This window comes from Amblyraja radiata, chromosome 19 (assembly GCF_010909765.2).
Source record: "Amblyraja radiata isolate CabotCenter1 chromosome 19, sAmbRad1.1.pri, whole genome shotgun sequence".
NCBI classification, from domain to species: Eukaryota; Metazoa; Chordata; class Chondrichthyes; order Rajiformes; family Rajidae; genus Amblyraja; species Amblyraja radiata.
This window is the reverse complement of record NC_045974.1, coordinates 1,836,851-1,853,111: the sequence shown is the minus strand read 5'-3', so window position 1 is coordinate 1,853,111 and position 16,261 is coordinate 1,836,851. Positions and strand designations below refer to the sequence as shown.

General features: G+C 46.9%; 1 protein-coding gene across 2 annotated transcripts in view; it reads left to right on the top strand.

Moving 5' to 3' along the window:
* Positions 1 to 16,261, top strand: part of lrp6 (LDL receptor related protein 6) — a 128,160-nt gene that overhangs the window by 47,269 nt on the left and 64,630 nt on the right. For both annotated transcript variants that reach the window (XM_033037430.1, XM_033037431.1), the window contains exons 4-5: positions 13,689 to 13,885; positions 16,064 to 16,195. In XM_033037430.1, coding sequence (XP_032893321.1) covers positions 13,689 to 13,885; positions 16,064 to 16,195 — 329 coding nt within the window. The remainder of the gene's footprint in view (positions 1 to 13,688; positions 13,886 to 16,063; positions 16,196 to 16,261) is intronic.

Below are 16,261 nucleotides of genomic sequence, written 5' to 3'. Positions count from 1 at the left end.
ATCTAATTTCAAAACAAAACAACCAGCTAGATATGTTGTTATCTGGAGTTAATGGAAGCTGTTGTATACAGATCGCTGAAGAACTAAGCACAATACTTGGAGGTGCACATGGAATTATGTAAAACACATCTCTCACTTTCCTTTGGTTTATAGCAAACATTTTAGCTTGAAGCATAAGGGGTTGAGTTGCTGCTTCACAGCGCCAGAGACCCAGGTTCGTTCCTGACTACAGGAGCTGTCTGTACGGAGTTTGCATGTTCTCCCCGTGACCTGTGTGGGTTTTCCCCGGGTGCTCCGGTTTCCTCCCACACTCCAAAGACTTGTAGGTTTGTAGGTTAATTGGCTTGGTAAAATAGTGAATTGTCCCTATTGGGTAGGGTAGTGTTAGTGTGCGGGGATTTGGGATGTTGTGGTCGAAGGGCCTGTTTCCGTGCTGTGTCTCCAAACTAAACTAAATTGAACTAAACGTCAGCAAACACAAGCAAAGTCCCAGTAGAAATAAGTTTAAAAAATGTAAAATAAGATTGAATATTCACATTGGTTTTTGTCGATTATGTATTTCTTTGCATGTAATGTAACCTGTAAGGCAGTAACATGTGACTGGAATTTGGATCATTTAACAAATCTTCAGTAAAGAAGGTGCCTAATTGTTTGCAGTGACTTTATCGATATAATTAAAAGTCTCATCTTGGCCATCTCCTGTCTGCGCTGTATATTAATTTTAGAAAAAAACGCTGCCATATATCGCTATGATTTTTGGCCATCTTACTCACAGTCCTCCTCCGCTGAGCAGGCCACGAGGAGTTTTCCCCGAAATGAATAAAAAATTATGACTATGAGTGTTTAAAAAACCTTGAGATCCCCTCGCCTGTCAATCACCGCGATAAAGGTAGCGCCCCGTCCGAGTGGGGGGGGGGGGGGAAGGGCAGGACTATAAAACCCCAGATGCCTGAACATGACTCAGTCACTCTGCAAGATCGCGAGAGAGAGGCCACGACTCTCATTCTAGGCTGTGAATCAACTGAACTGTGAGTCTCCAATGTACTTGCAATAAATGATTTGTTAGCCTTTAATGAAAATGAAATTAGTTGTTTGGCCTGCCCTGTGCTTGAAACTGCAATGGCAATGGAAATGACGTGAAACTGCAATCAGCTGTTTGGCTTGGCTTGCCCTGTGCTTGAAACTGCAATGGAAGTGAAGTGAAAATGCAATCAGCTCTTTGGCTTGGCCTGCCCTGTGCTTGAAACTGCAATGGCAATGGAAGTGAAGTGAAAATGCAATCGGCTCTTTGGCTTGGCCTGCCCTGTGCTTGAAACCGCAATGGCAATGGAAGTGATATGAAAATGCAATGAGCTGTTCGGCCTGCCCTGTGCTTGAAAATGCAATGGCAATGAATGTGAAATGAAAATGCAATGAGCTTTTCGGCCTGCACTGTGTTTGAAACTGCAATTGAATTGGAAATGAAATGAGCTGTTTGGCCTGCCCTGTGCTTGAAATGAAATTGAAATGAAAGGAAATTAGTTGTTTGGCCTGCCTGAAACCACTAATTTCGGTCCACAAGGACCTATTAGCCGAGAAACTAGTCCCTTTTGCCCAAAATGCCCGTATTAGCCTAGGAGGAGCATTTTGGCCCAAAAGGCCCGTGCCAGGCCAGGAAAAGTCCAGAAAAAGTGCCTGTCACTGAGATTTCACTTTTTTTTTAAAGAGCCCCTTCGGCCCATCAGATCTGTACTAGTCCAGGAGGAGTCCCTTTGGCCCATCAGTAAGTATACCCCCTGCAAGTATTAAACCTCACCCCAGTATTTTTCTCCCTTCATTTGCTCCCTGTGAGATCCAGGCCAGGATAGACATTCCTCCTTCATTGCTATGATCTGCAGAAAAAGATGAAAAATGTTTTAAATTGATTCTGCATCCTCTCCCCCTTCTCTCTCTCTCTCTCTCTCTCTCTCACTGGTTTTGGGCATAATTTCTGGCAGTTTCTAAGCTGCCAGCCCACCAGGCTTGAGTGACTGAGCTGCCAGCCCACCAGGCCTGAGTGACTGAGCTGCCAGCCCACCAGGCCTGAGTGGCTGAGCTGCCAGCACGAGAATGCATTTGCCCCACAATGTCCATACTAGCCCTCTGGAAACCAGTCCCTTCGGCCCACAACACCCATACTGGCGCTCCAGAAAGCCCCCCCACTGGCCAGCAATATTGGAATTGGTGGAGAGGTGGAATATTGCATTGCGGGACCAGCCCTCCCGATTGAACATGGGACCCAACAGGTCCCACTTAGTCTAGTACATTTATATAATTGAGGGCTCATTTTCCCCATCCTGTGGTCTATTAATGAAGTATTATTTAAAATTGTAAATTGGGCTTTGAGAACACATATATAGATGTTTTTATGTAGATGTGATCTTGTTTTTGGTGGAATAGGCAGCATTAGTCTCGATGTTGAACATTTTCTTTCTCCAGTTTGCTGGAGAGATGTTGTAAAAGTCTAGGTATTCGATTGCTCAGAACATACAGCATGGAAACAGGCCCTTCGGCCCATCGAGTCCAAGCCAACCATCAGTCACCTGTTCACACTAGTTCTGTGTTATCCCACTTTCTCATCCACTCCCTACTCACAAGGACGCAGTTTACAGAGGGCCTATTAACCTACAAACCCGCACGTCTTTGGGGTGTGGGAAAAAACCCACGCAGTCACAGGGAGAACGTGCAAACTCCACACAGACAGCACCTGAGGTCGGGATCAAACCTGGATCTCTGGTGCAAACCTGGATCTACCAGCCGCCCTTAATGTCTGCAGTTTTGTTTATACGTGTAGCTAACAACTTCAGATAAGCCCACTCCCTGATGGTGAAAGGTGAATCTCAAGTCCGTGTTTAAGTTAGCAGCGTTTGATTTTAAACAATTCACGTAATGCAAGATTGTTTCCATTATATAAGAGAATGCTTCTGTATCCTGGATTATGTTGACCATATTTCTGGCAGCTGCGTACTTTGGCTGGAGTTGCAGGAAAATGAGAGGGCTCTTTTCCAAAGTGGAATGATCACTAACTAAATTCAGTACATTTTTAATTCGCATCTTAAAGGCTTGCTAATAGAAACAGAGTAAAATAGGTGCAGGAGTAGGCCATTCGGCCCTTCGAGACAGCACCGCCATTCAATATGATCACGGCTGATCATCCAAAGTCAGTACCCCTTTCCTGCTTTCTCCCCATATCCATTGATTCCCTTAGCCCTATGAGCTAAATCTAACCCACTCTTGTTCACATCCAGTGAATTGGCCTCCACTGCCTTCTGTGGCAGAGAATTTCACAGATTCACAACTCTCATCTCAGTCCTAAATGGCCTACCCCTTATTCTTAAACATAGAAACATAGAAATTAGGTGCAGGAGTAGGCCATTCGGCCCTTCGAGCCTGCACCGTCATTCAATATGATCATGGCTGATCATCCAACTCAGTATCCCGTACCTGCCTTCTCTCCATACCCTCTGATCCCCTTAGCCACAAGGGCCACATCTAACTCCCTCTTAAATATAGCCAATGAACTGGCCTCGACTACCCTCTGTGGCAGAGAGTTCCAGAGATTCACCACTCTCTGTGTAAAAAAAGTTCTTCTCATCTCGGTTTTAAAGGATTTCCCCCTTATCCTTAAGCTGTGACCCCTTGTCCTGGACTTCCCCAACATCGGGAGCAATCTCCCTGCATCTAGCCTATCCAACCCCTTAAGAATTTTATAAGTTTCTATAAGATCCCCTCTCAATCTCCTAAATTCTAGAGAGTATAAACCAAGTCTATCCAGTCTTTCTTCATAAGACAGTCCTGACATCCCAGGAATCAGTCTGGTGAACCTTCTCTGCACTCCCTCTATGGCAATAATGTCCTTCCTCAGATTAGGAGACCAAAACTGTACGCAATACTCCAGGTGTGGTCTCACCAAGACCCTGTACAACTGCAGTAGAACCTCCCTGCTCCTATACTCAAATCCTTTTGCTATGAAAGCTAACATACCATTCGCTTTCTTCACTGCCTGCTGCACCTGCATGCCTACTTTCAATGACTGGTGTACCATGACACCCAGGTCTCGCTGCATCTCCCCTTTCCCTAGTCGGCCACCATTAAACTGTGACTCCTGGTTCTGGCCTCGCCCAACATGGGGAACATTTTTCCTGCAATGACCTGTGTTTTGAGGCAATACTGCTGTGTTTTATTGAATGCATGTTTAATAGATCTATTCCTATATAATGTTTAAATCTATATCAGAATGAGCCTTGTGCAGATGAAGCAACATATGCGCTGGTTTCCGGTATCAAATGAAAGTTGTATCGGACTAGTTTGAAATATCTCGTAGCTTTGCTGAAGACAAGTTTGTAAAAACATTCTTTCATGTAAGTGTTTGGGTAAACTCGGGTTTGTGGTGCTGGCTCGAAGGGCCGAATGACCTCCTCCTGCACCTATTTTCTATGTAATTCCATTTAATACCTGACCCTGAAAGGTAAAATTCTGGTGCAGTGAATCGTCCGATCAGCTGAGAAGGTTATTGGCTGCAACCTTCCCTCCATTGATGAACTGTACGCTGCAAGGGTCAGGAAGCGAGCGGGTAAGATCATCTCTGACCCCTCTCATCCTGGCCACAAACTCTTTGAATCACTTCGACTCCGGACTGTCAAAGCTGCCACAGCCAGACATAAAAACAGCTTTTTTTCCCACGAGTAGGCTCTACTCAATAACCAAAAATCTGGAGCCTCTTTTTGCTCTGGTATTTTATTTAATTCACATGTTTAATCAATAATGTTTTATTATTAATGTTTAATGTTTTATGTGTCTTTCCTAACTGTCGCTGGATGTCATGTTGTCACTTGCGGGCGGAGCACCAAGGCAAATTCCTTGTATGTGAATACTTGGCCAATAAACTTATTCATTCATTCATTCATTCAAGTCATGATGCAGCTGTATAGGACTCTGGTTGGGTCACAATTGGAGTATTGTGTGCTGTTCTGGTCGCCTCATTGCAGGAAGGATGTGGAGGTTTTGGCGAAGCCTGGTGCCTGGAGGAAGTTTACCCTGAGTGACATCTGGATTAAGGAAGTATTAGCTGCCGGTTGGACAGACTTGAATTGTTGTCTCTGGAGCGCTGGACGTTGCAGGAAGAGCTGATAGAAGTTTATAAAATGAGGAGAGGCAGAGATAGGGTAAACAATCAGTACTTTTTCCCAGCATGAAAAAAATAAAATAGTGGTTTAAGCAGATATGTTGGTGGCATTTATAAGACTTGTGGATAGGCAGATGGATATGCAGGGAATGGAGGGATATCAGTTATGATCCGGTGGACATAGTGGACATGTGCCAGATGGTCTTGGCATTATGTTCGGCACAGAGGGTGGTGGGTGCATGGAACAAGCTGCCAGAGGAGGTAGTGTAGGTGGGTACAATAACTGTTTAAATGACGCTTGCAAAGGTACACAGATGGGAAAAATTTGGATGGATATTGCCCTCCTTAGAAAGGAGGTGAGGAGGAACATCTTTAGGCAGAGGGTGGTGAATCTGTGGAACTCATTGCCACAGAGGGCTGTGGAGGCCAAGTCAGTGGATATATTTAAGGCAGAGATAGACAAATTCTTGATTAGAACGGGTGTCGGGGGTTATGGGGAGGCGGGAAAAGGAATGGCGGAGTAGACTCAATGGGCCGAATGGCCTAATTAGACTCCTAGAACTTGTGAAATGCGGGCAGGTGGGACTTTCGTAGATGGGGAGTGTTGGTCATACAAACATAGACATAGAAAATAGGTGCAGGAGTAGGCCATTCGGCCCTTCGAGCCTGCACCGCCATTCAATATGATCATGGCTGACCATCCAACTCAGTATCCTGTGCCTGTCTTCTCTCCATACCCCCTGATCCCTTTAGCCACAAGGGCCACATCTAACTCCCTCTTAAATATAGCCAATGAACTGGCCTCAACTACTTTCTGTGGCAGAGAATTCCACAGATTCACAATTTTTTTTTCTCATCTCGGTCCTAAAATCTCGGTGGGCATGGAGAGGATGGGCTGAAGGGCCTGTTTCTGTGCTGTGTGACCCTGACTCTAAATTCAGTCGCAGCTGCGATCTGGGTCGGGTTCTGGCAGAACTTCTTTACCCGAGAGGCTCGGTGTAATGATACCTCCTCCGCCTGTCAGGCTTGTAGAGGAATGTTATTCCAAGCTGTGGATGTGGCTTGCAGCATTAAGCATTATTTTTACCTCTGTGCAGGCCTGGGTGATTTGGAGTTTAAATGTCAGTTTTACCTCGCTGTGCATGCGATGAGTCAAACGCACACACATCTGGACCTAATTGGAATCATTTCTGGTGGACACACCACACACTCCATGTTACATCTCGTGTTCTAAATCTCTACCATCTGGCTTTTATTTCAGCTGTTTTTAAATCACATCCACGTTGCTGCAGTTTTGGAGACTTGTAATTTAAATTAATCTTTTTTTTTTGTTTTTAATGCGTGCACTTTGCTGCTTGCAGTGTGTTTACACTGGCTAGAGGCTCACCCCCTCACTCCCGAAAGTTCCTCAGCCACTTGGCTCTCAAAAAATGTGCTTGGCAGTCGTCAAGAGTGTTTCATTGTCATACGGACTGAAAAAATCACAATGGAATTCTTTCCTTCAGTAGCAAACCGTCCTGTAAACACAGTAAACGTAGATAACATTAACAAAAGAATCAATAAACAGTCTTGTACCCTGAGGTGGAGAATCAAGAACCACAGGTTTCATGGACGTAGGGTTAAGGTGAGAGGGGCAAGATTTAACAAGGACCTAAGGGGCAACTTTTCCCCGCAGAGGGCGGTGGGTGGATGGAACGAACGTTCAGGGCAGGAGAACTTGTAAACGACCGAGAGATGTCGGAGAATGGTCCAAGTGAATTTGAGCGCAGGATGGAAATTAGTGGTGAAGTCCATGAGTTCTGCATGGGTGCAGTGGTCAATGCAGCAGTAAATGGCCGAGAGATGTCGGAGGGTCAAGAGCTTCAAATTCCTGGGCGTGCACATCTCTGAAGATCTTTCCTGGTCCAAGAAAACTGATACAATTATTAAGAAATCTCATCAGCGCCTCTACTTCCTGAGAAGATTACGGAGAGTCGGTTTGTCAAGGAGGACTCTCTCTAACTTCTACAGGTGCACAGTAGAGAGCATGCTGACCGGTTGCATCGTGGCTTGGTTCGGAAATTTGAGCGCCCTGGAGCGGAAAAGACTACAAAAAGTAGTAAACACTGCCCAGTCCATCATCGGCTCTGATCTCCTCGATGGAAGGAAGGTCAATCGCAGTCGCTGCCTCAAAAAGGCTGGCAGCATCATCAAGGACCCACACCATCCTGGCCACACACTCACCTCCCCGCTACCTTCAGGTAGAAGGTACAGGAGCCTGAAGACTGCAACAACCAGGTTCAGGAATAGCTACTTCCCCACTGCCATCAGGCTATTAAACCTGGCTCGGACAAAACTCTGAATATTAATAACCCATAATCTGTTTATTTGCACTTTATCAGTTTATTTATTCGTGTGTGTATATATTTATACAATGGTATATGGACACACTGATCTGTTCTGTAGTCAATGCCAACTATGTTCTGTTGTGCTGAAGCAAAGCAAGAATTTCATTGTCCTATCAGGGACACATGACAATAAATTCTCTTGAATCTTGAATCTTGAGATGGTCCAAGTGAAGTAAACGGTAGGGAGACCTCTCTCTCTCCCGACTCTCAGTCTGAAGAAGGGTCTCGACCTGAAACATCACCCATTCTTTCTCTCCAGAGATGCTGCCTGTCCCCCTGAGTTGCTCCAGCATTTTGTCGAGCTTCCAGAGGAGGTAGTTGAGGCAGGTACTTTTGCTATTGAGGGAGTGCAGCGTAGGTTCACAAGATTAATTCCCGGGATGGCGGGAGTGTCATATGTTGATAGAATGGAGTGGCAGGGCTTGTACACTCTGGAATTTAGAAGGATGAGAGGGTATCTCATTGAAACATATAAGATTATTAAGGGTTTGGAAACGTTAGAGGCAGGAAATATGTTTCCGATGTTGGGGGAGTCCAGAACCAGGGGCCACAGTTTAAGAATAAGGGGTAAGCCAATTAGAACGGAGACGAGGAAACACTTTTTCACACAGAGTTGAGAATCTGTGGAATTCTCTGCCTCAGAGGGCAGTGGAGGCCAATTCTCTGGATACTTTCAAGAGAGAGCTAGATAGGGCTCTTAAAGATTGCGGTCAGGGATATGGGGATAAGGCAGGAACGGGGTACTGATTGTGGATGATCAGCCATGATCACAGTGAATGGCGGTGCTGGCTCGAAGGGCCGAATGGCCTACTCTTGCACCTATTGTCTATTGATGCAACCAGTCATATTCTGTGTACTGAGTGTACACCTGTAGTAGTTCAGTAGCATTTCTATTGTTAGTGAAGGCAGTCTCTAGTTGCTGGAGGAAGCATCATAGCCTTATTTCCAATACCATATTGCCAGAAGAATTGGCACTCATTCTAGAAGATGTTTGGTCTAAACCTTCCATTTGCTGACCTGCGTTAGATGAGATAGGTTTGCATCTTCGACCACGAGTGAACATCTGGGAAGAATGGAGTTGAGGCTGGCTGGACTATGGTGCCTTCCTCACCTTGGTGCCACTGTGTTATGTTGTGTCGTGGACTTTCACTGTTTGTGCTTTTTTTTAATTCTATTTTATTTTTAATATGTTTTATTATTTATTATTATTTATTTATTTTTATTTTTATGATACTGCCTGTAAGGGAAATTCATTTCGTTGTCTCTAACTGAGACAATGACAATAAATTTGAATACAATACAATACAATACAATCTTGTTGGAGGGGACTGTGTGTGAATTCCCTGCATCAGATGCCATGTGGGTTGAATATTTTTCCCTTGTGCTACTACCCCCACGCATCTTTCATTGACTGTTTAATTGCAACTGTTTTGTAAATGTTTCTTTGTGCAATCTTGGAGCTGTATTTTTCATGCGATGTTTTGACCAGAGTGCAGTGTGCAGATGGGTTTAACAGAGGGCTTTAGAGTGAGTGCAATCTCTCTCTCTCTTGACACGTCAAGGCTCTGCCAGTCAAACTCACAGCCGTCTCCTGTCACCAGTGCGCGGAGCAGATGATGTGCTTTAGTTCAGCAGCTTATCAATTATATTTCAGCTCGTTCCCTGAAGTGACGACCCTTATTAATAAGTTAGGAAGTGAGCTGATTCAGGCAGATTCTCTGCCTTTTCCCAGATGAGGCCATTGTTAATAAGCAGAGCTGTGGCTGGTCCAGGGAATTCACTTCACTTTTTTTTTCTCTTCAAGATTATTTGCCAAATGTCACTGCATTGTGTCCATCAAACCCGCATGCAGTGGGCTCGGCTCTCTGTGGGCTCTCTGTGGGCTCTCAGTGGGCTCTCAGTGGGCTCGGCTCTCTGTGGGCTCTCTGTGGGCTCTCAGTGGGCTCGGCTCTCTGCACCACAGTCTTGCTTTACCTGGATCTACAGCAACTTTACAGCATTTAGAAAAACCGACATCATCTTTTCATTTTCCTGAATTCAAGGAACTACATTTCTTTGAGCGTTATCGTTGAGCAAGAAGGCAAGAGAGGGCCCTCCGTAACCTTTGTAAATGAGGCGTCAGATAGATTAGTGCAGGGTGCGCTGAGTAGATGGATTGTGAAAATAGAGACCACATTGGCAGCTGAGGTAAAAGAGCAAAGGCTCCATGAGGAGTCACAAAGGGCCTGTCCCACTTATGCCATTTTGTTCGGTGACTTGCTGGAACCCGTCTCCGAAAATCAATATGTTGATAATCCAGCGGCGACCAGAAAAAGGTACGACTCTTTGGGAGACTACACACGACCATACAGGCGACAATGTCACCTACAAAGACATACAGGTTTGTAGGCTAATTGGTTTGGGTAAAATCTGGAAATTGTCTCCAGTGTGTGGCGTAGTGCGTGTGTGGGGAGCGCTGGTCGGCACCAACTCGGTGGGACCACGGGCCTGTGTGTGGGGATCGCTGGTCGGCACCAACTCGGTGGGACCATGGGCCTGTTTCTGTGCTTCATCTCTAAACTAAACTAGTCGTTTAAGGTTTAAAGCAGCAGTCTGCCATCAGTGTTTCAAAATGAGGCAAGGAGGCCCTTTGTTAGGCCTGCAGCATTCTCTACTTACTCCACCAACCACACACACACACACACACACACACACACACACACACACACACACACACACACACACACACACACACACACACACACACACACACCCATATACACACACACATATATATGCACACACACAACACACACACAACACACACACACAGATACACACACACACACACACACACACACACACACACACACACACACACACACACTAACGCGCGCGCACACACACGCACACACACACACACACACACTAACACGCGCGCACACACACACATACATACGCACACACACACACTAACGCGCGCGCACACACACACACACACATACATACACACACACACACACACACACACACACACACACACTCACGCGCGCGCACACACACACACACACACCCACCCACACTAACGCGCGCACACCCACACTAACGCGCACACACACGCGCGCACACACACACACACTAACACGCACACACGCACGTGCACATGTACACACACACTTATACACACACACATATACACGCGAACACGCTAACGCACGCACACACACACACACACACACACACACACACACACACACACACACACACACACACACACACACAGCCTCTGGCAATAACATTATTCTGGTGATAGCGATATGATAATGGTGAATTCTTCAGCAGTTTCCCAAATGTTCAGTAAAGATGGCATCTTGCAGACAAAATGTCTGCTTTGGGATAGGACACACTGATGTGTAATATGGAAGTATGAAATGTAATTGTTCTTTTTAGAGATATTTATTTCCACGGCCTGTCTGGATTCACCCTCAGTTTACTAATAAGCAACGAAGCAGCAAAAATCTATTACTTTCTAATTGCAAATTAAACCATGTTTTTCCACCTCCTCAGCTCCACATTTACTGCCTCTGGTCAAATTTGCTTGAATCTCAAATTGATTAAATGAGTGATAGAGTGCGGCAACAGGCCTTGAATCTCATTGAGTCCACGCCGACCATCGATCACCCGCTCGATCACTAGTCCATGCTTATCCCATTTTCTCATCCATTCCCTACACACTTGGGGTGATTTACAGAGGGTCAATTAACCTACAACCCCGCACGTCTTTGGGATGTGGGAGGAAACCGGAGCACCCGGAGAAAACCAATGTGGTCACGGGGAGAACGTGCAAACTTCATTAAGACAGTGGTACCCGCCGTCAGAATCGAACCCGGTTCACTGGCGCTGTGAGGCAGCAACTGTGCCCTGCATCCTGCATGTTTGAGGGGAGATGGGGGGGGGGGGACCGCAGAGTGCCTCTGTATTTGAATTGGTTTCTGCCCAGTGTGTAAGTGCCCCGCATCGATCTCGCAAGCCTTGACATTTCACCTCATAATATGTCTGGACTTAGAATGTGCTGAGTATTGAGCAGCTGTGCGGCACCTCTGCTGCGAGTCAGAGAAAACCATTCCCCTCGTCGTGTTGTTCTCTTCTCAGTCATTCAGGGCTGTGTGTTTTTCTTTTCTCCTTTCTATTGAACGTATTTCCGGAGTTAATCTTTCTACCTGTTGAAAATCGTTTTCTTTCATTTGATATTTCCCTCTCCACCCCCCCCCCCACTTTCCCCCCTCTCTCCCCCCCCCCTCTCTCTCCCCTCCCTCTCCCCTCTCTCTCCCCCCTCTCTCTCCCCCCCCTCTCTCCCCCCCCCTCTCTCCCCCCCTCTCTCCCCCCTCTCTCTCCCCCCCCCCCCCCCCCCCTCTCCCCCCCTCTCTACCCCCCCCTCTCTCCCCCCTCCCTCTCCCCCCCTCCCTCTCCCCCCCCCCTCTCTACCCCCCCTCTCTACCCCCCCTCTCTCTCCCCCCTCTTTCTCCCCCCCTCTCTCCCCCCTCCCTCTCCCCTCCCTCTCCCCCCCTCCCTCTCCCCCCCTCTCTACCCCCCCTCTCTACCCCCCCTCTCTCTCCCCCCTCTTTCTCCCTCCCTCTCTCCCCCCTCCCTCTCCCCCCTCCCTCTCGCCCCCCCCCCCTCTCTCGCCCCCCCCCCTCTCCTCTCTCCCCCCCCTGTCCCCTGCGCAAGTGTTTGTACCGGACAGGGCGGCACGCTAGTGCAGCGGGTAGAGCTGCTGCCTCACAGCTCCAGAGACTCTGGTTCAATCCTGATCTCGGGTGTTGTCGGTGTGGAGTTTGCACGTTCTCCCTGTGACCGCGTGGGTTTCCTCCCCACACCACAAAGACGTGCGGGTTTGTAGGTTAATTGCCACTCTGTAAATTGTCTGGAGTGTACAGGGAGTGGATGAGAATGTGGGGATAACACAGAACTAGACTTTGCACGATCATTGCTTATTTGTTATTTTCATACTGAAGATCTTTCTTCATTATCGTGTTTACAGCGTGCGATGTTCACATGCCTGTTGTGCTGCCTCAAGTAAAAATGTCGATTATTTTAGTATACATGACAATTAAACTCTTGACAGTGTGAATGGACGATCGATGGTCGGCGTGGACTCGATGGGCTGAAGGGCCTGTTTCCACGCTGTGTCTCCAAACTTGGAGAATGAAATTTGGAGAACGAAGTCATAACATTTAAGAAACAGACACTCACATGAATAAGGTAGACAAAAATGCTGGAGAAACTCAGCGGGTGCAGCAGCATCTATGGAGCGAAGGAAATAGGCAACGTTTCGGGCCGAAACCCTGAAGGAAATAGGCAACGTTTCGGGCTGAAACCCGGAAGGGTTTCGGCCCGAAACGTTGCCTATTTCCTTCGCTCCATAGATGCTGCTGCACCTGCCAAGTTTCTCCAGCACTTTTGTCTACTTTCGATTTAAGAATAAGGTAGGTAGGTTTAGAGGTACAAGGGGCCAATTGCAGGCAGGTGGGACCAGTTTAGATGGTGCATGTTGGTCGGCATGGGCAAGATGGGCTGAAGGGCCTGGTTCCACGCAGTATCACACTCTGACACCACCCCACCATCCTGTGTCATTTAGTATTGGATCAGCAATTTCAGCAGAGCAATCTCACTGGCTTTGAGGACACTGAAGATCGGGGAGCTTTGCGTTCAGCTGAGGAGCGCCCGTACGTACGTCCGTACACATCTGCATATGAGGATTTGCAGCTGCAGAGACAGCTTCTAATTTGGAGGCCACAGAATCTATTTTTAAGTATATTTTTTATCTTTGTTCTTTTGAAGTTGCGAGCCGTTTAATTGCAGTACAGAACTTCTGAAAGCTGTTATGCAAAAGGTCTATTGGTCCAGGACATCTCTTTCTGGTGCCTTTCCCCACAGTGAAAATTTTGATTCTGCTGTGGGGGGGACGTTTGTGTTGAACTCTATTATGTGTTGTGTCCATTTTCTTTATTTTTTTTAACCTTTTTCTATGGTATGGAAACCTATTATCTATTTTATGTAAAAGCACTTTGGTGTCAATGCGAGTTGACTTAAAACGTGCTATATAAATAAATCGTACTTACTTACATAATATATTTTCATTTCAAACCCATGATTTATGTTGTATTTTGTCTCGTCAGGCAAGTTGTGGTGGACGGATCCCTCCCACATCCGTTTGCGTTGACCTTGTTTGGTGACATGCTGTACTGGACAGACTGGAACACGCACTCGATACACGCGTGTAATAAATACACTGGAGAATATCGGCATGAGGTGCACAGTAACATCTTCTCCCCCATGGACATCCACGTCTTCAACCAACAGCGACAGCCTCACTGTACGTGCACAGACATTTACAACACCAGACAACTTTGATTGCATAGAAACATAGACAATAGGTGCAGTAGGAGGCCATTCGGCCCTTCGAGCCAGCACCCGCCATTCACTGTGGTCATGGCTGATCAACCAAAATCAGTACCCTGTTCCTGCCTTCCCCCCATATCCCTTGATACCGTTAGCCCGAAGAGCTAAATCTAACTCTCTCTTGAAAACATCCAGTGAATTGGTTTCCACTGCCTTCTGCGGCAGAGAATTCCACAGATTCACAATTCTCTGGGTGAAAATGTGGAATCGCTGGGCCGAAGGTCCTGTTTCCACGCTGTGTCTTTCAATCAATCCATTGAAATTCAGGAGAGACGAGAGACTGCAGATGCTGGAATCTGGAGCAAAATGCAAAGCTGCCAATCCCAATGAACTGGCCTTCAACCTGCAGTCAGCTTGCAACAGAGGCCAGAGTCGCTACTTTAGGGGTTGGACAGGCTAGATGCAGGAAGATTGTTCCCGATGTTGGGGAAGTCCAGAACAAGGGGTCACAGTTTAAGGATAAGGGGGAAGTCTTTTAGGACCGAGATGAGAAAAAAAAATTCACACAGAGAGTGGTGAATCTCTGGAATTCTCTGCCACAGAAAGTAGTTGAGGCCAGTTCATTGGCTATATTTAAGAGGGAGTTAGATGTGGCCCTTGTGGCTAAAGGGATCAGGGGGTATGGAGAGAAGGCAGGTACAGGATACTGAGTTGGATGATCAGCCATGATCATATTGAATGGCGGTGCAGGCTCGAAGGGCCGAATGGCCTACTCCTGCACCTATTTTCTATGTTTAGAGGGTGGGGCGTGTGGGGGCTGCAGCAACCCAACTACAACAAAGCCTTGTCACGCCTGTGTTTACCTGTGACGTCACAGAGAAAGCAAGTTATTAGCCTCTGCCAATGGATGTAATTATAAAAACAAACATGCATTTCTAGTGGTATTGAAATGTAGAGTGAAGATAAACATCAGGGCCTTGCTCTGGCTGCTGAAAGGTCTGATTCCTTCTCTTCCTCCCCCCCCCCACCCCGCATCACCATCCCTTACACCCCCCCACCCCCATTGTCCCCCCTCTCTACCCTCCATCACCTCTCCCTCCCCTCCCCCCACTCTGCCCCCACCTCCTCTCTCTCTCTCTATCCCCCCTGCCCCACCCTACTCTTCCCCCTCCCTTCTCTCTCCTCGCTCCATCCCCATTTCCCTCTGTCCCACCTTCCACTATATATTATTCAGGAATGTTTTGATATTGCACATATTTAATGCTCTGTGTTTAACTTCTCCGGCTTTCTTGGTGGGCCACCAGTCCGTATCTCTAGACTGTTATTCTAGGTCGATGCACACACGTCCTATAACCCATCACTCAGCTGCTCGACAAATGTGTGTAAACTCACAATATATGTGAAATCCGATGTAGAACTAGTTGGGTGATGGTGTCCCAGCCAGCATGTCATAGCAAAAGGATTTGAGTATAGGAGCAGGGTGGTTCTACTGCTGTTGTACAGGGTCTTGGTGAGACCACACCTGGAGTATTGCGTACAGTTTTGGTCTCCTAATCTGAGGAAGGACATTATTGCCATAGAGGGAGTGCAGAGAAGGTTCACCAGACTGATTCCTGGGATTTCAGGACTGTCTTATGAAGAAAGACTGGATAGACTTGGTTTATACTCTCTAGAATTTAGGAGATTGAGAGGGGATCTTATAGAAACTTACAAAATTCTTAAGGAGTTGGACAGGCTAGATGCAGGAAGATTGTTCCCGATGTTGGGGAAGTCCAAGGACAAGGGGTCACAGCTTAAGGATAAGGGGGAAATCCTTTAAAACCGAGATGAGAAAAACTTTTTTCACACAGAGAATGGTGAATCTCTGGAACTCTCTGCCACAAAGGGTAGTCGAGGCCAGTTCATTGGCTATATTTAAGAGGGAGTTGGAAGTGGCCCTTGTGGCTAAAGGGATCAGGGGGTATGGAGAGAGGGCAGGTACAGGATACTGAGTTGGATGATCAGCCGTGATCATATTGAATGGCGGTGCAGGCTCGAAGGGCCGAATGGCCTACTCCTGCACCTATTTTCTATGTTTCTATGTCAGAACTGCTTTGGTGGAGAGTTGAAATGAAAGGTATTGACATTGGTGCATGTTTACTTCTGCCACCAGCAACCAACCCCTGTGGGACCAACAATGGCGGCTGCTCCCACCTGTGCCTGATGTCTCCAGTTGAACCCTTCTTCCATTGTGCTTGTCCAACTGGCGTGCAGCTGCTAGAGGATGGAGCCAAGTGCAAAGATGGTATGTACACGCGCATGTATTCAGGGGGCTGGCCATAGGTCCTATTCCTGTGCTGTTCTGTTCTAT